This window comes from Malania oleifera, chromosome 10 (assembly GCF_029873635.1).
Source record: "Malania oleifera isolate guangnan ecotype guangnan chromosome 10, ASM2987363v1, whole genome shotgun sequence".
In the NCBI taxonomy this organism is placed as follows: Eukaryota; Viridiplantae; Streptophyta; class Magnoliopsida; order Santalales; family Ximeniaceae; genus Malania; species Malania oleifera.
The window spans coordinates 40,851,251-40,877,940 of record NC_080426.1 but is presented as its reverse complement, the minus strand read 5'-3'; the positions used below and the strand labels follow the sequence as shown (position 1 = coordinate 40,877,940).

Sequence of the window (26,690 nt, the reverse complement as noted above, 5' to 3'; positions counted from 1 at the left end):
GACATCGAGAAGGAAAAGGAGATATCTCTATTGTTATTATTCCAAGCACTTCACCTCAAACCTACACTCACAAGTAAGAACTCAAGGAGTAGAGAGAAAGGAGTGAGAAGCTAAGACCAGAGATCAAATCATCTTCAGGTTTTGGCGAAGTTAAAGATTTAAGAAAAAAATGTTTTAATTAAATCCAAGAAGAAGGAAATTTTTGTCCAGCACAACCATTGGTTCTTTGTGGGGGTCAACTTTTGCATTTTTTATTCTGGTAGGGACTTGCTTTTGTGGGCCCACAGGAATTTGCTCATGCAGAGATTGACTCTCTTGGAGTTTGTCCTTGCAGGTACTCGCTCTATAGGACTGGACTTTACAAGGTACTAAACCCTCCCATTTTTTTATTTTTTTATTTTTTTTCTTTTAAGAAAATGACAAAGAATTCATATTGTAGTGGCTCCATGCCTACATCCTTGGAGAAGTCGGCGGTGGGCTTTGATCTCTGGCCTACTGGCTTGATCGCATTGCCTCCACCACTAATATCCATCTTTGCCCTCTTTTTTTTTGCATTTTTTTTTAGGACTTAACCCTTGAGAAAAAATTTGCGTAAAATAGTAACTCATGGTAGAATGTGAACTTCCTTGAGTGTTTTTCTCTTTTTTTTTTCTCAATTTTTTTGTATTGACACTATTCTTCTTATTCGTTTTGGATTACAAGATCCGTTGCATTACAACGCATTTAAAAGTTACCACACAAAGAGTTTGGAGTACCTACAAAAATGGTTCTACATGAAGGAAAAACTTAGTAGGGAGATTCTAGCCTAGAGATCACCTCCTTAGACGAAGTTTCCCATGCAAGGAAGGTTGCATATTCAAGAGGTCATAGTAGGAGACAATTGTTGATTTGTAAGTCTAGTGATTTTTTGACTATTCAAGACAAACAAAGTTGGTGGGACCATATAATATTAAGCAATTCCTTTTGCATAGAGGTGAAGAAGAATAAACAATATAGGCATTGCTGTGAGAAACAGAACTCCACATGATGATGTCAGGACTAAGGCCTGACCTTTGCTTCAACATCCCAAAGAGTTCCTTGTTATGTTTCAAGATGGGAAGATAGGAGCTTTTGCTCTTCATTACAAAGTTGGGCGTGTCAGGAACTATGTATATTAGTTGGAATTGGTTCCATTATGTCTATATTCTCAAGATCCAAGTTATGAGGAGAGTTTGAAACAATTATGAGTGTTGGATGCCATTCTTTTAAGTGCTCGATTTGACATCCAATCGGACGGAGACATAGGCATGTGTCAAAACACCTTGACTCAACATTCCCACTTATACACTAACCACATGTGGTGAAATTGTGCTTACCCTAGAGGATTTATGTGTTCATGAGGCTAGTTGTTTTAAAGATAAATTTGGAGTTGCAAGGCTGACCAAGCAACTATTGCCCTTCTATGAGGGTGCATTAGGGATGGGTAGACAATGAAGGTGACTTCATCCTTTAGATCTCCTTTTTCTATGGTCACTATGATTGCAAGATGAGCAAGTAGACATTTGGTCCAAAAACTATCTTAGCTTGTTGGTTCTCTGCGCCTTTTTGGGAGTACCAAGTAAGGTAATCAGTCCATGGTTTCTTCCAATAACTATAAAGATGGCTGAGGGTTTTTTTTTTTTTTTGTTGGTATTAGGAACCTTTTACTTGGTCCTATATACTGCAGGCTAGATCTGTACCATGAAGCTATACATTTGATATGGCATTTTGTAGAGATAAATTATGTCAACTCTTTATTTTTGCAAATTTTTTTTCTGCAAAATATTTCAAAGTGTGTCCTCCCATGCATAATCTCCTTCTCCTTTCAGTTCAAGGAGAGTCCCTTCCAAATCTTGGTTGTTGTCCAAGGTTCTTCTAAGAGGCAGCTTTGAGAATACATTGATCACAAGAAGTGTTTCACCTTCCATCCATATACAGACAACCTCATCTCCCAATCATGTTGAGATAATTGTAAACATAGAAGCTGTAGGACTGGACATTAGTTTAGCTCTATCTATTTTGACATTATATAGAATTTTAGAGATGTATTTGCTTTATGACAGACATAGGGAAGGCAAAAGTCATGTAGTCTTGATGAGTAAAAAATAGTGAAGACCACTTAGGTGTGTGGGGGCGAATTCCTTGTTGAGCTAATAAATAACAAACTGAACATGATGATCTTCATCACCAAAAATGATAATATATGCTAATAAGTGAATAAAAGAGCTAGTTCACAATGGGATGCCTAGGAGGGACATTTGTGTAATCCTTGATTTCCTTGATGTACTACAGTGAAAGTTGTATTGTTCTTTGTTGCTTTTGATCCTTGACCAGCATCTCCTTGATGCCTGGTCTTCTTAATAATATTTCATCTCTTTGCTAACAAGGGAAAAAAAAAAAAAAAAAACTAAATAAAGTATATATCCCAAAAAAAATGGTAAATTTCTTTGACATTTTCTAAATTATTGCGAAGTGTCTAACATCATTTAGAAAATGATAATTAACTTCTAAAAATTCAATTTTAGAAATAAAAATATAGACCTAGAAGTACATTGCAAATAATAAATTTTAAGTTTATTTGAATTTAAAAAAACTCATCAATTTATCAATAAGTAAACTTAAAAAATAAAAATTATAAAGATTTTAGGTAGAAAATCACAATTTAAAAATTGCAATAAACATCTTAATATTTTCATTGGAAGGAAATCATGTATAGATATTTTTCACAATAAAAAAGGATGTAAATTTTTTTTAAATTTATATAAATATTAAAATTTAGTATCTTACATAATTTTGATTAGAACATTTTTGTCAAATCATGACCCTATATTTTTAAGATTTTATATATCTCTTTATCTACACGGTGTTATATTAATATCTCATGTCTATGTTTGTATTTTATAGTTTAATAAATATATACATTTTTATAAATAACTTCGAATATTTATAATTTACTATTTGTAAACAGAAGGGTTTTAGAAAAGAAGAGAGTACGCAGTAGACATAATGAGGTCATTAAGGATATGTATGATAGAGTAACGACTAGCATTAGGACTATATGCAGGGAACAATCACAATAAGTGTGCATCAAGGTTCTACTTTGAGTCCTTATCTTTTTTGCTTTTAGTGGTTGAGGATTTCACTAGGAATATCCAAAATGAGATCCCTTGGTGTATGTTGTTTGCTGATGATATTTTCTTAATTGATGAAAGTAGGAGTGAAGTGGAATCTAAGTTAGAACTAGAGAGCTATTTTAGGGTCTATAGGTTTTAGGATAAGTAGGAATAAGATAGAATATATGAAATGTAATTTCAGTAATGTAAGGAGTGTTGGAGAGAAGATTAAAATAGATAATCAAGAAATTAATAGCACTGATAGATTTCGATATCTTGGATCTATCATGCAAGCGGAAGGGGAAATTGAAGAGGATGTAATGTATAAAGTTAAAGTAGACTGGGTAAAATGGAGGAATGCATCATGCGTGTTGTGTGATTGTAGAATACCCTTAAAATTAAAAAAAGAATGTTCTATAAGGCGATTATAAGACCTAATCATGTTTTATGGATCAAAATGTTGGGCAACTAAGAGACAACATGTACAAAAAGTAAAAGTTACTCAAATGCGAAAGTTAAGGTGAATGAGTGGTACAACAATAAAAGATAAATTAAGGAACAAACATATACGCAATAAACTAAACATAGCATCGGTCAAAGACAAGATAAGGGAGGCATTCCTGACATGGTTTAGGCATTTGAAATGCAGACTTAGTGACGCACTTGTAAGGAGGAGTGAGCTAGTTATTGCTCCTGGTATTAAAAGGGGTAGGTGTTGGCCTAAAATAACCTGGGATGAGCTAGTGAGGAAGGATTTAATAGCTCTTAAGCTAACCGAGCAATAAGGTGAATTAGTAGAAAAGGATTCATGTAGCTGACCTCACCTATTGGGACTTAAGGCTTGTTGTTATAGTAGTATTCATAATTTAATGTTTGTCAACTAAAAAGTATGTGCAAATATAATATTATTTTGTTTTAAAAATGTATATGAACTTATTTGAAAATTGTAAAAATATTTTACACAATATTATTCACATGCAATCATGTGCAAAGCACGTGCCATTTTTTTGTGTGTGTATATATTGATAAACAAAGAGGTGAACAAAGATAAGAAGCCATTCCTTTACAAAAAAGAAAACAACTTTAGGAACAAAGAAAAGAAATGCAAGACAACTCAATGTACAACCAATGCCTCTTTCTTCCAAAGAAACATGTAAAAGGAAATAGTTTGTCGAGACCCACGGAAACACACAAAACACTACTCTATTCGAAAGTGTGTTAATAGAAGTAGTCACATGTTTAAAAATTCTGGCATTCTTCAACAGCCAAAAAATGTATGCCCATAATAGCAACAAAGCATTCCTATCCTTTCCCTTAGCAAACCCCCTAAACACAATAGTATTAAAAAACCATCAAGTGAAAGTGAAGACTCAATTTTCGCCAAAAATACGAACAATTTCTCAAGAATCAATTTCCAAGTGAAGGCCTTAGTTTTTTTAAGGAACTTTAGCTTTCTAAATCAAAGAGTAAAGGGAAAAAGGAATAATCACGATTCACGAATCAAATAAGAAAAGACCTGCAAGAAACTTAATGTCTCATCATTAAACCGACCACCATCCAGGTCATGCATAGTCTTGCTCACTCTTATGGGTTGTGGAGATATCAATAATGCTTTTATGAATGGAGTGTTAACAAGTGCATATGGACCAACTTCCCAACTTCTGGAACAATCATTGTTCAAATCATGTTTGTTAACTTCCAAATGAATTTTATGGTTTGAAATAGGTGCCTATGGCATGGTTGATGGTTCCATCAATGCATTCTGAGATCACTCAACTTGGTTTTTATGATTCAATTTCCAACGCCCATACCTTTGGCCACTATCAACTTCTAATTAGTGATTATAGATATCATTTTATGCATGATAGCCTGCCATTGCATTACAAACCCCTTTTGTTCCTTTCCTTCCATCCTACCCAAGAAGTAGCAAGTGGGATTAGGGTAAGAGCCCTCCTTTTGACCTTTGTTGGAGTGGATTCCTTTTCAAGCTCTGATCTCACCCTAAATCGAAGCTACAACGACCTACTTCTGTTTGACCATGGAAAGGGCCAAGCTCAGAGGTTCCTGGTCTAAGGTCAGTGAAGAAGGATGTGTTCCACTGATTCCCTTTCCTCAAGGCACAAAAAACACCTATTCATGAGAGTCAAGCCTTTTTTTGTGAAGATTATCATAAGTGAGGATCTTGCCAAGTGCAACCTCCCATGTGCAACCTTTGACAGAGTTGCTGGTTTCCAAATGAGCTTCTGAGGAAAATTGCTGTCACACTTCACTAGGCAACTAAGCTGTTTAGTAGCACTAACTTCCCTCCAGAAATAATATTTCTTAGACATGAAACTCAAAAGCCACTTCCCCAAGAGTGCCTTATCAAAAGTGAGAAGTTATCTGAGACCGAGCACTCCCTTTTGCATGGGTTATTTAACAACCCCCCATCTTACTAGATGATATTTGAATTCCTCTCCCATTGTTCACCTAAAGGACTATTCTTTGAATGCCTTCCAATCTTTTGGCAACTACTCTAGAGATGGGAAGTGGAGACATAAAATAGACAAGGAGGTTGGCTAAGGTGCTTTTAATGAGCACAAGTCTATCACCCTTGGAGAGAGAGCTAGTTTAATACCATTTGCTTATTTTATTTTTTTAATCAAATGGAACTTTTTTTAAGGTTCAAATCTTAACTTATTCAAAACAATTATAAATGTAAACTTCTCTAATTTTTATTAAACTTATTTTTTCAGAAATGCATTTTTTTACTTGACAAAGAAAATAAGTTTTTTTATTTTTTTATTTTTATGAAATTATTTTTATTAATCATGCTTTGTGATATGTATATGCAATGCTATTTTATTTCATTTTTGGTTCAAACATTTATATTATCTATTTTTAGATTTTACTAATGTAATTTCAACTAATTTTTGTTGAATTTACTTTCTTTAAAGAATGTTTGGTCTTAGTTTTAAAATATAAAGATATTTTTGCCATAAAATGGTTTATCATATTCATACTTTTATTTATAATATTGATATAGGTGTATATATCTTTTAATTTATTTTATTTTTTAACCAAATAAATTTTTTTTTTGGGGTTCTAACATTAACTTAACATTCAAAATGCAATTTTGTCTAATTTTGGTTGAATTTATTTATTTATTTATTTTTCAGGATTATTTTGTTGTAATTTGAGAGATAAACATGTCCACAAAATAATTTGCATTATTCATACTTATAGAAAGTTACTTCTTTTAGGAATGTTTGGTATTACTTTTAAAAGATAAGGATATTTTTGTCCACAAAATGATTTACACTATATATATATATATATATGTTCACTTTTCATTAATCATTTGTGTGGTAAATAAACTATAGAACAAAATACATTAGCTTGCTCTATGATATACATGATTAACCTATTAGGCACACAAAAAAAAAATAAAAAAAAATAAGGGCAGCCCGGTGCACAAAGCTCCTGCGTATGCACAGTTTGGGGAAGGGGCGGACCACAATAGGTCTATAGTACGGAGCCTTACCTTGCATTTTTGCAAGAGATTGTTTCCACGCCTCGAACCCATGACCTCCACGTCACACGGCGACAACCTTACCATTGTGCCTAAGCTCCCTTTCCTATTAGGTACATAAAATATACACTAAATTAATTAAGTTGAAAAATTTAATAAATTTAGGCTGACAAGATGTAATATATAATTTAAGGAAAATGAGATTTTGGAAAATGTGGATTTTGAGGCAAAAAGTAGTAGATTCCTTTCCAAGCTTCCCAAGGCATGAGTTTGCCATTATTCCTAAATTGGACGAGTTAAGTGTTAGGAAGTAGGAACCTTGTGCCAGAAGTCTTGCATTACTACATTTAACTTGACCAATATGAACTTGTCACACCTAATGTAAGGACTACCACCATTATTTTAGGTGGTAGAAATCCTAATCATCATACCTTTGGTTGCACACTTTGATGATAGGGAGCCCCATGGGCCATCATCCTAAGTTTTTCAAATGATGGAAATCCAATAAAATGAAAAGGAGATGGACACCATCTTATTGTTTTAAGGAAAAAAAAGCAAAAAAAAAAAAAAAAAAAACATGAATTTTGTCTTTTAACTTTTGAAGGCATTTTAGGGAAGGCTAGGGTTTGGGAATTAAGATGCGAAATTGGGAAGGTTAGTAGGTCTCGGGAAATACCCATTACATGCTCCAATTTGCTCTTTTGGTCTTCTTTTTTGGAAAATTGGTAATTAAGAAGTCCTTTTAATTAAAACGAATCTAATTTGATTTTAAGGTGCTCATCATATAAAAGAATAAACAATATTCACCAAATCAAACATCCCACCAAGCAATGAAATCATTGTTATTAATCATGAATATGTTATTGTCTAGGAGGAATTATGCTTACTTGTTTTTTTAGTACAAGTAGCTACATGGTTTGCTATGACTTTTTACTAATTGTTCTACTGTTTATTCCTTTAATTCACAGCCATAGATGAAATGGAAGGACATCTATTGAAATCCCCATATAAATCCACAACAGTAGTAGGGCAAATTAGATATTCATAAACTTTTTGAACTGAAGAAGGGAAAAAAAAAACCTTATTTTGTTCATCAAAAGGCTTTTCATGAAGTTATGCCATTTATAAAAAAAATTCCAACTTTAATGTGCCTAGACTCCAATCACATGATTTCCAATTTCTTTAGTCTTTCCCAAATCTTCAAACCAAAATGTCTCCGATTTTTAATCAAATAGGGTATTAAAGTCTAAACCTTTCTCTATTGAAGTGCATCCAAACCACAAAAAACAGAAACCTGAGGAGGAACAATATGTATATGTGTGTGTGAGTATATATATATATATATATACACAAAATCTCACGCATCACATATGATGAACTTAAAACAAGCATACTCTATAATGTTCAATCCTTCATGAAATCAACATGCAGGATATCAAGAATACAACTTGGATTAGATGCTTACCTTGCAGAGAAAGTTGTTCCATGCAAGAACTAATGAATACCCAAGCTTTGATTTTCCAAGGAAATAGTAAACAAAGCTAACTTTGATTACAAAAGTATAATCAATCTTGATTCGACAATATCAAGAGAACTCCAAAGCTTGAATCCTCAAGAACATAAGAGGCAACCAAAGATGAAAGAGAGCTAGGGCTTCTACAATTCTCTGTACCAGCCATTACAGCTGTGACTTTCATTGTGCTGCTATAACGTTATGTACTGGTATGGGATCCCAAAAATCTAAAATGTAACAGTGTTACGTAACAGTTTAACTGCTATTCAAAACATGGTTTGTAAACATAACAGTTTAACTGCTATTCAAAACATGGTTTGTAAACTAGGAACAGGAAGTGAGCTAAATTCCAGCTTATGGTTGTTGTAGGGCCCCCATTGGAAGAGAGGCAAGAAATCCCAAAATTTTAAAAACTTTATGATCAGGAGTATGTCAAAAATTTTCCTGATGTAGGGAGATGTGATAAAGGACAAATTAGGATATCTAACTAATGAAATATTCTGCTGTTTCAAATGCATCATCCTGGTATGCAAGGGGCATGGTCCTTGGTGGTTGGCTAGAAGAGTGAAACCTTTTTAAAAAATGTCACAGACATTGTCAAGCAGCCCATTTTTCTCCTTTGCATGAGAAGTTTAAGGACAGGAAATTCTGTGATTTTTCTATGCTTATCAAGAAATGTGGTAACTATCCTATGTCAATGTGCTATCATTTTGAATTTTTCTAGTTTTGTTGAAGTGATTTTCAAACATGAGATTTGAATCTCTCAAAAAATATTGAACGCATCAGATTTTAAATGCGTAAGAAAGAACGAAATATATCTGGTGTACTGGTAGCTAAAATGAACATAATAATGATTGCTTTTATTTGAAACAATAAGGCCATAGGCACTGGAGCCAATACATCAGGTATAAGGTAGATTTTCAAACAAAATAAAAACAAAGGGAAATCAATAAATTTTGCCCATTAGGCAAGAAACCCAAAATAATAATAATATGTAATTTAGTCCCTAGAACTGGCAGTTCATGATGATGAACAACCATTTGAACAATGGCCGATTGGTGACCCAAATAATTACACCAAACATCTATTGAAGCGTGTTCCTCAATCAAATCTAATGAAGAACTCATGACAGAGGTGTAGTGATGATGGATGATGAATGATGAATTTGAAGCAAACTTGTATAGCATGCGATGAAACATCCCTTGGAGCATAATCTTCCCATTGCAATCCTTGACATAATAGTGGGATAGATGAAATCAACAATCATGTTGAAAGTGAGTTGAGAAACATTGATAAATTCTTGGCATTAGAAGGAACATGCAATGAATTGTTTATCCTAAAAGGATGAAACAAATAGTGGGGAAGTGAGGAGTGACCAACATAGAAAATTTGAAGGGACTCACTGTTTCCTTTTTATTTGATCAGGATCCTGATAATCTGATAGTATATGTAATAGATGTACCATTCCCTGTCTTGGAAAGTATGTGGAGTGGAAAAAAGAGCATTGAGTTGTGCGTTTTTGAGCACTTATTAAGTTCAGCAGTTTTTTTAGAAAAGCATTTTTTTTCCAGCAATTGGGACCGTCACATGAGCAGGTAATTGGTACAGTGCAGTTTGACTAGTAAGATGTGATTGAAACTGTGTTTGGGCTTGGGAGATAGTCATCAAGTCAGAGGTGTTCAGTTTGTGGTTGAAGTGTTGTTGGATTCCGTAGCTTGACCTGCTCTGATACTATAAACAAACAACACTCATTGATTTTTGTTAAACTTGAGTATAAAATTTCCATTTTATCTACTCTAAAGACAAAAATTAATCATGCTCTTAATCCAAACTGGCTTGGAAAATGATCTCATGAATTTATGACATCAGTTTATTCAGTTTCTACAGTCCCTAAATTAGCTAATCTTTTTACCATAAAGCATCTGAAATAGCCAATGCTATTAGCTCGGTTTTTTCTCAAGGACTTTACAATGGGAAGCTTGAGGTTCTTCTCAATGTCCTAAATTTCTCTGATGTCTTCTCTGCCTTCGTTTGTTTTCTTTTGTTCATCTCCTGCTCCAACTGTTGATCCACAAAATAATCAAGTTGCTCAGACAATTTACACATGCATGAACTGGCTACAGGAAAAGTGAAAGCAATTTAAGAAGTTTGAATATATATTTTTTTCTATGTAGGTGTTATTATGGAACAACAAATTCTGGCAAGCTTATAACTGAAAAATCATTTAGTTGTTTACTGATGTGTTTAATTTTAGGTCTCAAAGCCATGTGCATCCTGCTATTAATGTTCTGTTGTACTATACTTCTCCCTTTTATGCACATACCAAAAAAGTATTCAGGAAAAATTAAATTTTTAGGGCCTAAAATCTCTCTAAATATTTTCCAGCGCTCTCTCCTTTATTAAGGGCCCCAAATTGGCAGCCTGATGACCATCCTTCCCTGCTAGCGGCCCATCATCTCTACCTATAATGTTCAGGCCATTCCTGAGCCCACCCATCCCTTTTTTGATGCACTTGGATGGTTTCAAGATAGTGCAGAGCTATTAGGGAACACTCTGGCCCATAGCTCAAGATAAATTAATTTTTCCTTTAATTTAAAAAACAGATTATACATGCATGCATACATATGTATATACTTGCATAAATACATATATATATATATATATATATATATATATATATATACATATATATATATATAGATGTATACATATATATGTATATATATATATATAATGGCATTTGGTTTGTAGAATCGAATAGGATGGGAGTGTAAAATCAAGTAGGAATATAATTGTTCACAAAATAAGGCAATGCTATCTTAGGGCAAGCAATCATAGACTAGGAATAGCAATGCGTTGTCACAAAATAAGGCGATGCTATTCCTATGGTATCCCATATTGTTTAGAATAGCAATTACTTTGTCATGGTCATTTGTTAATATCACCGACTTTATTTTTATACTCTATTATATTCTCATACACTAGCTATTTTATTCCTATTTCGTAATTTAAAAAAAAAAAATTTCTACACATAATTACCTCTTGCCTTCTCTTCCTCATAGCTTCTTCCTGGTCCAAACCAAAAGATAAGATAAACCACCCATTAGAAATGATTCAAAATAATGAACTCAAAGAATGACATTTTTTGTCTTTGTTTTACATTTTTTTTTTCCCAGAGAATTAATTTACCTGCCATTGCTTAATGTGATAGTTCTCCTCTGCTAGCTCATCCAATCTTTTTTCTAGATAATCAATATATGCCTGCAGCATTAAACTTTTTCCAACAGTAAATTTTGTAGAAAATCATCATTTTCGTCATTAAATAGATAATTGTAAACAATCAACAAGGGGGAAAAAGACCTGGTTAAATCACACATATTTACCATCAATCCAATCAGTGTAGGGAAAGCATATCTAATTTTTTAAGCACATATTGATAGTCTTTTGTTAGGGATTTATACTGAAAGACATGCTTTATGTAATTGGTTTTAGTATTTATTAATAACTTCATTTATTCCATTTTAATAATAATATTTGTGAGCAATGTTTACTTGACATTATTTATTTAATGATTATGCATGTGTGTCTTTTATTCTATATGGTAGGTGATCTAGTGTGTAGAGTATGACTTATACACAGAAGATTAGATCATCAGTTCTTATAAAATATAAATTTATTGTTCACAGTCTTAAATGAATTGGACACACCATTGGTAGGACTGTAGCACAAAGTTTTAATAGGTTTGTCTGGACTATTGGGAATGGTAACTCCTTGTGCTAGTACACTTTGTGTGTATTGAACAGGATCGTCTTGCGGTAATTGTTTTTATACTGATTATATAAAAGAATTAATGCCTCATGGTTATTATGAGTGCTTATGCTCTTAATCGTGATATGATTATTTGACACGTGCATATAATGTTTATTACTTTGATTCATAGAACAGTGAGATTCTTTATGGGTCAAAATATTCAATGAGTTGGGTGATGACATTATGTGTATGGTAAACATTAATTATTGATGGAATCCACGTTTTGGTATCGGGATTCATGATACCTCCTTGAGGAAGCTTATAAGTTTTGATTGTGTCAAATCCTGCACGTGGATTTTGAATCCGGTACATCAAATAAGTTAAGTGGAAGGTCTCATGAAATTAATATGTCAATTAATTAAATTTTCAGTAATTTAATTTAATAGACGGGTATCTGTAATCTTTACGTGGGGAGATAAATAAGCATGACAGGGAGTACAATTATAATTCTATAGTGGTATGAATTATAATTAACATAATTAAGGATGAATTTGGGTGGGATTAGGAATTCTTAATTACGTGGGAAGCCCTAGTCATATTTGCCCGAAGGTCCCTACTGTAGTCCATATATACATGTGCTCCATTCAGCAGTTAGAGGAGACGAGCAAACTCTCACAGAGGCAGACGTTTTTGTGAGACAAGAAAACCCTAGCAGCTGCTTACGAGTCCACTCTCTCAGGAGTAAGGCGTGTTCAAGGAATATAGTAGAAGATTCCTAGTTGTCTTCAAGAGTTCGTTTTCCTACTTGTAGATTCGGGATCCAACCAGATAGATCTTGCAGGTATAATCCTAATCACGTAATTAGGGATTGCATGATCTAATTATTATTTTTTATCCGTATGTACTACAATATGGGGATTAGGGCAATTCCGCAAGTCCCTTCAATTGGTATCAGAGCCTTGGTTGATACTGTATACAGATAATAATATCGTGTTCTTTCAAAATCGAATCAATGCATGCTTAGGGTAGAATGTGTGTATGTACTAACCTCTGTTTTGCAGTGTTCAGTTCGACAATCATGGTCACATGAATGTATGTTTTGTGATTGCGATTGTTTATTACAAGATTCGTAATATGTGAACTCCGGTTATGAAGACATAGGAATTTGTAATTTGATGTAGCTTCATCACATGAATGTATATTTTGTGATTGTAATTGTTTATTACAAGATTCGTAGCATGTGAACTCCGGTTATGGAGGAATAGGATTTTATAATCTGATGCAACTTCATTTGAGAAGGAGGCACAGTTACGGCGTGTGCATAGCAGTGGCGAAAAATAAGAAAAACCCTAGAACAGTGATGCGATTTTTCGTTCCTTTTTTGAATTTTGAATTTGAATTTGAATTTGAATTTAAATTTAAATTTAAATTTACCTGGACCCCTGTGACCTGACCGGGTAGTTCGAACCCCGTTGGGGGCGCTGGCTTGGGGCCCCGCTGAACCCTAACACTGCGTGATGGCAAACAAGGATTCACGGTGTTATGATGCACGCTGCTTGACCATAATAGCCGAATATTTATTATATCATATTTCTTAATTATATATGCTTACTTGGCGTGTTTGTTGTTCTTGCGTCATGTCATTAGCATGTAAAATTTAAAATTTCAATGTTGGTTTATGCATGTGCAACTAGAGAATAAAATTAATTCCCAAGTAATAATACAAATATAAAAAAAAAAATATTAAGGAAATTTGGAATTTTATTTGTTTCATGTAATTTTGTTACCAATATTGGAATATTAAATTTATTTGAATATTAAACACGTGTTTGTACCCCTCATGAATTAAATAATTAAGTGGGTGAGAGAATTTATTACATATAAGTCCCATGGTCTCCATCACTAGTTTATAGGTGAAGTAATTAATTTTATGTGATGATATTAGTATCTTCCTCCCCATCGGATGTAATTAATTACAGACTCACCAAGTATAAACTCTAGTAATTGTTAGTATTGGGTCACCTCTCCATCTGGGGATTCATTACGGGACAATAGGTCTGGTATTATGTGATGGTATACACTTAGCTATGAATAATAGTATTTTCACCATTTGAGTCACTGCTATTGTTTATAGGACCAAAGTTAAGTCAGTAGTTTAATTTTCCTTGGCGTAGTTACTTGCCTTGATAGTAAAATTAATAGGTCCTCACCTGTCTACACAAATGTTGAATAGTAGACGACCTCCCATCGAGGTATACTACTCACGGTGTGCTAGGTTGCTGATAGATTCTTTAAAAGAAAATATTGGTAGAGGGAACCATATTCTTTTAATTGAATTAAAAGTTTATTATTGCTTATCATATTTGTTATAATATGTGATTCTCAGGATTAAAATGACTTTCAATCCTCTGGCTGTTATTCTCAAAGAAAACAAACTGGTTGGACCTAATTATATTGATTGGAAAAGGAACTTGGATATTGTACTGACTACAGAGGAGTACAAGTATGTGCTCGTAAAGGTATGTCCACAGAAACCCGATGAAGAGGCAACCAATGAGGAAACCCAGGCTTACCGGAAGTGGATTAAGGCTGATGAGATGGTGCGGTGTTACATTTTGGCATCTATGTCGAATGTTTTGCAACATTAGCATCAGTCTATGCCTTCTGCCTATGATATAATGTAGAACCTCAAAGAAATGTTTGAGAATCAAAATCGTGCTATTAGGCAGACTGCTATGAAGGAACTTATGAATACTACTATGGCGGAAGGGACCCTAGTAAAGGATCATGTTCTGAAGATGATTGGTCGTCTCAATGAGCTAGAGATCCTTGGAGCTGAAATTGATGGGGAAACCCAGGTCGATATCGTTCTCCAGTCGCTGCCTGACTCTTTCAAGCAGTTTTCCTGAACTACAACATGAATAAACTCTTTTACTCATTGGCAAAACTACTTAAAGAGCTTCAAGCAACTGAGAGCCTCATCAAGAAGCCAACTATTGCTCTTGTGACTGAGAAAGGTTCTTCTTTTAGGCCGAAAGACCGAAAGAAGTAGAAAAAGGTTCAGAAACCACAAGGAGCTCCTCCAGTAGTGCGTGGATGGCAGGATGGAGTGAAAAACCTAAGGGTAAGTGTTTTCATTGCAAGCAGCTAGGGCGCTAAAAATCACAATGTCCAATTTTTAACGCCAAATAGAAGAACAAAGGTATATCTCATTCACTAGTATTTTAAACGTGTTTAGCGGTGATATCTACCAGTACCTGGTGTGTAGATACAGGAGTCACTAATCATATATTCATATCTACAATTCTTTGCAGGGGTTCTAGCAAACCCGCCAGCTAAGTGATAGGGAGATTTATGTATTTTTGGGAGATGGCACGAAAGTGTCAGTAGTTACAATAGGAGATATTCGCATTTCTTTGGGTAGAGATAGGATTTTAATATTGAAAGACTCTCCTTATGTATCTTCTATTAGAAGGAATTTGATCTCAGTTTCCAAGTTGGTTGATCACGGATATTCCGTTTATTTTAATAACTCGGTTGTTATTAAGTTAAAAAAACATTTTATATGTTCTGGTACATTGGTGGATGATTTTTATATTATTAATCATGTTTTTTCTACAGTGCAACTAAATGAATTGAATAACACCGATAAACTACCATGTAAGAGAAAGAAACCTTCTGAGTTGAACCAAACTTATCTTTGGCACTTACGCCTAGGTCATATTAATTTGAGATGAATTTCAAGGCTGGTTCAGAATGGATCATTAAGTTCATTAGAAGTGGAGACACTTTCAGTCTATGAATCCTGCTTAGAAGGTAAGATGACCAAGCGACCCTTTTTGGCCAAGGGCTATAGAACAAAAGAGACATGAGAATTGGTTCATTCTGATTTGTGTGACCCATAGTAGTTAGAGGCGCGAGGCGAGCCGAGGCGCAAAGGGTCTTTGAAGCCGAGGCGCGAGGCGAAGGCGCGCGCCTCATGAAGGTGAGGCGCACAATTATTAAAATGGGGTAAAATGTCTATTTGGGGTAATTGATATATGAACATATGAATATCTAGTAATATTAGAATTTAAAATGCCAAAAAACTCAATTACAAAATTGAAAATTTAGCCCAAAAGCATCAACAATTCAACATAGTTCAACATCAAAAGAAAAGAGTACAAATCAAAAAATAGTAGCTATATTTCAAATAAATATATAGATATTATGTATTAGTTATAATTTATAAACTCACATTAATTAAACTAAATATTACAAATTAAAAAATAGTAGCTAAATTTCAGTAAAAAGAATAAATATTATGTATTAGTTATAACTTATAAACTTGCATTAATTAAACTAAATATTTAATTAGTAATTACATATAAAGAAGAAGAAGAAAAAGAGTAGCCAAATTTCAATAAAAAGAATAAATATTATGTATTAGTTATAATTTATAAACTTACATTAATTAAACTAAATATTACAAATTTAAAAACAGTAGGTAAATTTCAGTCAAAAAAATAAATATTATGTATTAGTTATAATTTATAAGCTTAAATTAATTAAATAAAATATTTAATTTATAAGCTTACATATAAAGAAAAGAAAAAGAGAAGCAGCAGGCAGCAGTCAGCAGCACGCAGCACGCAACAAGCAGGCAGCAGGAAGAAGAAGAAAAAGAAGAAAAAGAGAAGCAGAAGGCAGCAGGCAGCAGGCAGCAGTCAGCAGCTCGTAGCACGCAACAAGCAGGGAGCAGGAAGAAGAAGAAGAAGAAGAAGAACTCGCGAGGGCTCCTGCTGGTTGGAAAAGAAGTCGCGAAGGGTCGTGCTTCTTCAAAATGTCAAAGACGAACTCACGATCCTGGTTCGAAGCTCGAAGACAAAGTAGCGAAGGCTCCCAGCTGGTTCGAAGGCTCGCAGATGAGCTCACGTTGCTGGTTCGAAGGATCGCGAAGGCTCCTGCTGGTTCGAATGTGCAAGACGAACTCACAAAGGGCTTTGAAGGGCTGAGAGGGGCGAGGGCTATGTTCGTTCGAGTCGAAGGAGGGCTACAGGTCTGGCTGTGGCTATTTCTCTACTTTAAATGACTAAAAATTCACAAGGCGCGACTCACTGCGCCTGTCACCCTAGTGCGGCTCGTCTCGCCTAGCGTCACCTCTTGCAGGTCGCCTCGCCTCACCTGGTTTGAAGCGCAAGCCTCTTCGCTTCACTGCGCCTAGGCGCGCTTTTAACTACTATGGTGTGACCCCTTGAATATCCAGGCTAGAGGTGGCTTTAAGTATTTCGTTACTTTCATTGATGATTACTCAAGGTATGGGTATATTTATTTGATGCGCCGTAAGTCTGAATGCTTTGATAAATTCAAGGTATTTAAGGCAGAAACGGAGAAACGTCAGGGTAAATGTATCAAGACACTATGATCTAATCGTGGTGGTGACCTCTTAGGAGAGTTTGTGGATTACTTATCAGAGGAGGAAATTGAATCCCAGTTGTGGCACAACAGAATGGTGTAGCAAAAAGAAGGAATAAGACTCTTATGGACATGGTTAGATCTATGATGAGTTATTCAGATTTTCCTAATTCGTTTTGGGGGCACGCACTGGAAACAACGGCCTATATTCTAAACTTGGTCCCATCTAAGTCAGTAACTACTACACCCACAGAATTGTGGACTGGGCATAAACCTAGTTTGCGACATGTTCGGATATGGGGTAGTCCAACACACGTGCTAAAAGGGAAAACAGATAAGTTGGAATCAAGAAATTGGCTACCATAGAGGAACGAAAGGTGGTTTATTTTATTGTTTTAAGGATTAGAAGGTCATTATTAGCACCAATGTTCGATTCTTAAAAGAGGACTATGTAATGAATCACAAACCCAGAAGTAGGATTGTTCTATAAGTTTTGAGAGGAGATATACCAGCTATACCAATAGTGCAAGAAGAACCACCACAATACAGAGTTATTGACATCCCATTTCCTCGTCGTAGTGGGAGGAATGTTATAGCTCGAGCTAAGTCTGATCCATCACGTGCAGCTACCATCAATACGCCAGTTGTACAACCAAGGTAGAATGATGGTGCACAAAGATTAGGATCAACACAGCAAAACATGCCTTGTCGTAGTGGGAGGGTTGTACACCAGCCTGATCGGTATATGTTCTTGGGAGAGTCTTATGACAGGATCCCTAATGAACTGGATACTGAACCTGGCAACTCATGTGAAGCACTTCAAGATAAAGATGCAGGACTCTGGAAGAAGGCTATGAAATTAGAGATAGAGTCCATGTACTCTAATCAAGTCTGGGATCTTGTAAAGCCACCTGAAGGGATAAAACCCATCAGATTCAAGTGGATCTATAAGAAGAAGAGAGGAGCAAACAGAAGGGTGGAAACCTTCAAGGCTAGGCTTGTTGCGAAAAGGGTTTACTCGGAAAGAGGGAATCGACTATGAGGAAATTTTCTCGCTGGTAGCCATGCTAAAGTCTATCCGGATTTTCTTATCCATTGTAGCTCATTTCGATTATGAAATTTGACAAATGGATGTTAAGACAACTTTCCTTAATGGAAGTCTTGATGAGTGCATCTATATGGTGCAACTAGATGGTTTTGCAGCATGTTGTGCAAGCTTAAGAAGTCCATTTATGGACTTAAGCAGACATCTAGGTCTTGGAACATTCGTTTTGATTAAGCCATTAAATCTTATGGTTTTGATCAATGCCTTAATGAGTCATGTGTATACAAAAAGTATGATGGAAACGTGGTGGTATTCTTGGTGCTATATGTGGATGATATCTTACTCATCGGAAACGATGTGGGGGTATTATCTTTGGTTAAGGTATGGTTATTCGGACAGTTTGACATGAAGGATTTGGGAGAAGCTGGTCATATCCTTGGGATCAAGCTTTTGTGAGATCGCAAGCAAAGGATGTTAGGCTTATCACAAGCTACTTATGTCAATATGATTCTTGCCTGTTTTAGCATGCAGGATTCCAAGAAAGGGTTACTCCCTTTCAGACATAAAATCTCTCTATCCAAGGATCAATGTCCTAAAACATCAATTGAGGTAGCAAACATGAAGGCAGTTCCTTATGCATCAACAGTAGGAAGCCTCATGTATGCTATGCTTTGGACTAGACTTGACATCTGTTTTACCGTAGGCATGGTCAGCAAAATTCAATCTAACCTAGGGCGGGAACATTGGACTGCGGTAAAACATATAATCAAGTACCTGAAAAGGACTAAGGATTATATGTTGGTTTATTAGGCAGATAGTCTAGTGCCCATTGGGTACACAGACTCAGATTTTTAGTCAGATAAAGATTCCAGGAAATCTACCTCGGGAAATGTGTTTACCCTAGGAGGTGGAGCCATTAGTTGGAGGAGTATCAAGCAATCATGTGTTGCTGATTCCACTAGGAAGGCCGAATATGTGGTAGCCTCTGAGGTAGCCAAGGAGGCCGTTTGGCTCAGAAACTTTCTATTGGATCTAGTAGTGGTGCCTTCGGTACAATCGCCTATTACACTTTATTGTGATAATAACGGGGTGGTTGCTAACTCAAAGGAACCCAGGAGCCACAAGAGGGCAAAACACATCGAGTGCAAGTATCACCTGATACAAGATATCGTGCAAAGAGGTGATGTAATGGTGATCAAGATTGCATCGGCAAGCAACCTGACAGACCCGTTTACAAAGAGCTTACCAGTTAGGACTTTTGATAGTCATGTAGAGGGAATGGGAGTGAGATGTATGACAGCATGACTTTGAGTCTAAGTGGGAGATTGTTAGAGATTTATACTGAAAGACATGCTTTATGTAATCAGTTTTAGTATTTATTAATAACTTCAGTTATTCCATTTTAATGAAAATCTTTGTGAGCAATGTTTGCCTGACATTATTTATTTAATGATTATGCATGTTTTTTTTATTCTATATAGTAGGTGATCTAGTGTGTAGAGTACGACTTATACACAGAAGATTAGATCATTAGTTCTTATGGAACATAAATTTATTGTTTAGTCTTAAATGAAATTGGACACACCATTGGTAGGACTGTAGCACAAGGTTTTAATAGGTCTGTCTTGACTATTGGGAATGGTACAGTTCCAACTCCTTTTGCTAGTACACTTTGTGTGTATTGAACATGACCGTCTTGAGGTAATTGTTTTTATACTAACTATATAAAACAATTAATACCTCATGGTTATTATGAGTGCTTATGCTCTTAATTTTGATATGATTATTGGACACGTGCATATAGTGTTTATTACTTTGATTCAAAGAAGAGTGAAATTCTTTATGGGTCAAAATATTCAGTGAGTTGGGTGATGACATTATATGTATAGTGAACATTAATTATTGATGGAATCCACGTCTTGGCATCGGGATTGATGATACCCCCTTGAGGAAGTTTATAAGTTTTGATTGTGTCAAACCTTGCAGGTGGATTTTGAATTCGGCACATCAAATAAGTTAAGTGGAATGTCTTATGGAATTAATATGTCAATTTATTAAATTGTCAGTAATTTAATTTAATTTAATAGACGAGTATCTGTAATCTTTACGTTGTGAGATAAATAAGCATTTAATAATAGAAGCTCGAAATTTAATTTCGAATATGACAGGGAGTGCGATTATAATTCTTTAGTGGTATGAATTATAATTAACGTAATTAAGGATGAATTCAGGTCGGATTAGGAGTTCTTAATTACGTGGGAAGCCCTAGTCATATTTGCCCAGAGGTCCTTGTTGTAGCCTATATACACGCACTCCATTCAGCAGTTAAGGGAGATGAGCAAACTCTCACAAAGGCAGACATTTTCATGAGAGAAGAAAACCCTAGTAGCCGCTTACGAGCCCACTCTCTCAGGAGCAAGACGTGTTCGAGAAATACAGTAGAAAATTCTTAGTTGTCTTCAAGAGCTCGTTTTCATACTTGTAGATTCGGGATCAAATCAGACAGATCTCGCAGGTATAATCATAATCACGTAATTAGGGATTGCATGATCTGATTATTTTTTTTTTTATTATCCGTATGCACTACAACCAGATCTTAGGGCTATTTCGCAAGTCCCTTCATCTTTATATATCAATGTGTTGTGTATCTAAGCCTACTTGCCGCATGGCTCATGCAAATGCACCAAATTGACTCATATCCAACTATTTGTTTTTTTGTCTCCATCATCAAACTTCTTACTGTCCCGACATTCAAATTCATGCACTTATCCTGACCTTGTATAATTCAATAATGAAAACAAAGGTGGAGTGAATAGCCACCTTGCATAAAAAAAATTGTTATGGTATCAGACTTGGAGCCATTAACTTCACACATCATGAAAAATCTTCAAACAATACTACTGCCGTTGCCAATTCAAGTCAATGGCTACCTCTTCAAACTGTTGCTTCATCATTGACAATGAACTTCAATCAGTCTCTTCCCATAAAATTGGCTGAATTTTCTGCTATGGAAATCCCAAACCTATCCTTTTCTTTGACATGGTTTGTTAGGCTTTTGTTAATGGCACTAAACCATGCCCTTCTCAATTCCTTCCACAATCAAATAACTCCTCCAGCTTGAGAACGCCATATCTAACTGGTGCATGGTTTGTTAGGCTTTGTTAATGGCACTAAACCATGCCCTTGTTAATTTCTCCTGCAATCAAATAATTCTTCCAGCTTGAGAAAGTCATATCTAACTTGTGCATGTTTGATCTTCTTGGCTGGAGGATGAGCATATATGCAATCATCAAGACATAACATTTCATACACAAGACAACTATGATGTATCAAGTTTAGGACAATGCATACAGAATACTGTATTGACAAGTATGTAAAACTCTACTTAGGTGTTTGAGAGGTTTGTTATACTTAGCGTGCATGTTCCCTAACATGCACCCATGCTTTTGTATTTGTCACCAACACCTGTGACATTAGACTTTCTGTTCCCTAATTAACACACATAACACAAGTATTTTCTATTTGGATTTTGAATGGCTAGTTGATAATCCTATGACTAGGAGTGTTTTTGGAAACAAGTGGTGAGAAACATGTCTTGTCCAGAACTTGTTTAGGGTTTTATTTCCTTAATTTCTATGCTATTGACTAATTCATATTCTTGATTAAATGTATGCAGGGATATGGAATTCTTGCCTTTTTATCAATTAGGTGAATATGGAAATGTTGAATGTAAATGCCCTTTGCATGGTGTCGCTAGATTTAAGTCTAGGGAATACAAGATTTGAATACACTGACACCACGTTTAGGAGCATGGATTTCAAGCCTTGGATTTGGATTTGTGTGGATTTGAATACAATGTAGTACAAAATTGTATTTTCTTCTAAATCCACTCAAATTCAAATCCAAGCTCTGAAATTCATGCTCCTGAACAATAGCCTTCAGAGTTTGTCAACAAATGATCTCACTTTGTATGCTATCTGCTGGCTTAAACAGCCCCGTGGGCATAGTTTCAATGTCTCAGTTATAGTCTTTTGCAATTGGATTTCATGCTGCTTTCTTGGATCCTCATTATTTATTTGCTTTGAATATAGGGGAGCTACTTTTCTTCACATATATGTTGATAGTATCAAGTGGGGAATTATTTTACCTAGCATCTGTACTTTAGTTCATCAGTTGGGCACCAAATTCCCTGTAAAAGATCTTGACTGATGTGATATCTTCCTTGATACATATTTCCACAGTGATTCCAACAGTCTCTCCTTGAACACAATCTAAACACATTAACTACATGTTTGGTGCAAAAGAATGGAATGAAATCAAGTGAAATGGAATCAAATTTATAACTTGATTTTTTCATGTTTCCCATTCAAATTTTCCATCCATTCCTTCCCTACTCCCATTCCATCTACAAACCAAACATGATATAACTTGAGTTGTTTCCTTGTCTTCACATATGTGCTGATAGTATCATTAGAGTTGGGAATTATTTTACCTAGCATCTCTACTTTAATTCATCAGTTGGACACCAAATTCCCTTTAAAAGATCTTGACTGATTTCATATCTTCCGTGAGACATATTTCCACTGCGATTCCAACAGCCTCTCCTCTAACTCAATCTAAATACATTACCTACATGTTTGGTACAAAGGAATGGAATGAAATCGAGTGGAATGGGATCGAATTTATAACTTGATTTTGTCATGCTTCCCATTCAATTTTCCTTCCATTCCTTTCCGACTCCCATTCCATCCACAAACCAAACATGATGTGATGTGAGTTTGTTACCTTATCCCATGTCTGTTGTCAGCAGCAATCAGCTTTCCTTGTAACAAGGTGCTCCAATACCATACCCCTCTGAATATCGGGAGTTTGGTGCTTACACTGTCAATACCACGCGGCTAGATATGTCTTTTTTTCTGTAACTAAAGCCTGCCTGCCTATTCATACATAACCCTGCTACTAGTCAGCAGCAGGCTTCGAACCCTCTTCTACATTAATTAAAGGTCACATCTCAGCTTGTCCTTCAACTTTTTCCCTCTACAGTCTGATTGCATGCTTTCTTGGATGCTATCTGGGATGGTTGTCTTGATGATTGCCACTTGGCAACCAAGTTTTCTGTTTTTCTTGGTACAAATTTGATCAGCTGGTGTTGGCTTCCAAAAATCAGCCTACTGTTTCCCAATCCAGTGCAGAGACTGAATATTGAGCACCATATCTTGCTGTTATCAAAGTTGTACAGTTATGACAACTTCTTTGCGAGCTTTGATTTTCCATCCCTTATGCGCCCACTTTGTTGTGTGATAACCCAGGAGCAAACATTTTTATCCCTAGCCCTGTTTTTCATGCACACACTATAGAGCTAGATTTTAAGTTCATCCACGGGAAGGTTGCTTGGCATGTACTGCAAATTTATTTTTCTCTCAGTAGTCATTCATAATCAAATCACGGACATCTATATAAAGGGGCTATTATCTTATTGCTTTACTGCCCTGGGTTCATGCTCATGGATTGGTCACCTTGAGTTTTTGGGGGCTATTGAAGCCTACTTGTTGCATGGCTCAGGCAAACATACCAAAAACCTGTTTTTTTATTTGTTTTTGTACAAAACTTGTCACTCCTATACATTCAATTACATCTGCTTACCTTCATTTTCTAGGCCTATATATTATTCAACAATCAAAAACAAAGGTCTGGAGTGAAGGACCACCTTTCATCCAAAATTTTCTATAATGATGGTACATACCAACATATTAATCATTTAGCCATATAGGATGACTGACTACATCTCAAGTTACTGGAAAACCAGGTTGTGCGCTGTGCTAGGGAGCTACACATGCATGTACAAAGACGACCATCTCTATAGTTGTCTGATGGATTATGACTCCAAACTTTCCAAATTGACCTCATTTTACTATTACATTACATGTAAAAATCTTTAATCTACTATCAGTGAATTGCAGTTCTCTTTCTATATCAAATATTAGGAGTCTTGAGAGTCAGTGTCTGAGTATTCTGATCCATTGTTCTGATTACTAAAAACATCTTTTAGGTTACATTTGGATTGTAGAATGCCTATTCTTAGGAATTGAGTAGTTACAATAGAAGAATTTGAGAAAGTTTATTAAAAAAATATGTTATTATCTTAAAGCAAATAACAATCTAAAACTTTTTGTGAATCCATACAAGGAATAGATAAGAGATAACTATTCCCAAATTTCATGTTGGATGAAATAATAAGAAATAAACAAGGAATAACTATTACTTATATTCTCAAATTTCTCATTGTATTCCATCTTGTTCCTAAGAATAACTATTCCATGGACCAAACTAACCTCAGTATATTCTTGATTTTATAAAAAATTACACATGCTATTCTGAGTAGTGAGAATGCCAGCTCAAATACAAACTTGGAATGTGGAGGGTATTGCTTTATATATAATTGAAAAATGATGGGACTCTAGATTTTCTATATACCCTGACCCAATCCATATCCTTATTTTTATTAAGGTAAACATTTACCATTGTGCATAGTTGGATGCTGGGTCAAAGCACAAACTCAAAATGAATAATATTGCTCTCTCTCTCTCTCGCGTGTGTGTGTTCATTTAATTTGCGAGTATTTATTGTACATACCTTCTTCTTGGCTCTATACTTTGCGGAAGAAAGTCTATTCTTGATCTTGTTTATTTTACTCTGCTCTGCAGCCTCCCCAGGATTTGCCGAAATATTCCTTCTCTGTCTTGATGATCTCCCATTGCCAATCCGCACATTATTATTACTGCCTTGTTGAAACCCCTGAATCAGGCGTTGCTGGCTGCTTCCTCCTGGCCCGTTGGTTGCAGCAGCAACCGAGAGGTGTTGACCCGCTGGTGCTGCTGGCATTTGTAGCTGAACAGAAGCATATATAGGTGGGTTAAAGGCTAACCCTTCATTAATTATATTCAAAGAAGCTCTTCTGTCTGTGATGGATATATCGTATTGTTGTGATGGTAATACTTGGCTTCTATGAGTTTCCATTAATGAGTCTGTTATTGCACAATCAGCAGTTTGCATTTGACTCGACACAAATGATGTTTCTTCTGTACCATATGGTGTAGCATAGAAGTAGTCATCCCAGTCTACTTCACCTTGGCTCATTTTCTCATCACATAAAATATATACCTAAACTGCTGATGGTGGTGGTGTTTGTAGCAGTAGCCCTCTTCACTCCTGAACACAAGAATTCTGAAGTGAAGGCCTATCTCTTACCTGTTCTGTCACGTAATATGCAGGAAAATTTTTCTTCTTGGATCTGGTAGGTACTTGTATAAAGACAATGAATGAGAGACACAAATACATGTGTATACATAAAATAATAACACATTATAAATATGGAAGGAAATTAAGGGAGTTGATATTTTTCATGCAATTGAGATATTATTATTATTATTATTATTATTTGTGTTTAATTATTTTAATTTTTCTGTATAAAGAAAAGAATAAAAATCAGGGAATATATATTAGCGATTTCTAAAAGACGATATATATATATATATATATATATATATATATATATATGTATATATATGGCCAAAAGAATTTGAAGAACCCAAATGGAAATTTATTCTGGGGTGAAGTCAAATAAAGAGAACATTCATTAAATTACAAATAAAAGAACTCAACACAGCCAATTAAGATAAAAGCACTAATAGGAAATGAAGATAGAGAGTATGGATTTTCTTTCTTGTTATTTTGATGAGAATGTTGTTTCCTCAATTTAACTAGCATTACCCTAAAAAAGCACACTTCTCATTTGCAGCCAACTCTCTGATAATAATAATAATAATAATCATGATGATAATAATGATGATGATGATGATGATAATGATGATGGTGGAAGATGAAAATTTCATTTAAAAAAAATAAAATTATTGAACTTTAGGTAACTTTGTAAATGCCTTTCTAAGGATATTTATTCTTACGTTTTAGAATTTTTATATTTTCAGGAAAAAGAAAAGATTTCCTCGTTATCTTCTCAAAATAATAAAGTTAAGGCCCTCGTTAATTTTTAAAGTTTTCTTTTTCAACTTTATATTTTTATAAAATTCAAAAATGTCATTAATTTTTAGTCTTTTACCATTTGTATAAAAAATTTTACTAAACCATATTTTTAAAATTTTGAAATATTAGAAAAATAGAGAAGGTAGTCTATGTCTTTTTTTATATTTTTCAAAAATAAAAAATAAATTTTTTTTTTTTTTTTTCACAATGAAAATGAGGGAATGAGAGAGGGAGAGAACTACAACTTATTCAATTTCAAAAGAACCACATTATGTCCCTTGAGATGAAACTTATTTTGGTACTATG

The 26,690-nt window shown here is 34.9% G+C and overlaps 1 protein-coding gene across 1 annotated transcript in view; it reads left to right on the top strand.

Moving 5' to 3' along the window:
- The window catches only part of LOC131166639 (uncharacterized), a 37,289-nt gene extending 11,537 nt beyond the window's left edge, over positions 1-25,752 (top strand). The window contains exon 5 of the mRNA XM_058125220.1: positions 25,049-25,752. Within this exon, the coding sequence (XP_057981203.1) occupies positions 25,049-25,252 (204 nt within the window). The 3' untranslated portion in view covers positions 25,253-25,752. The remainder of the gene's footprint in view (positions 1-25,048) is intronic.
- The last annotated feature ends 938 nt before the right edge of the window (positions 25,753-26,690 follow it).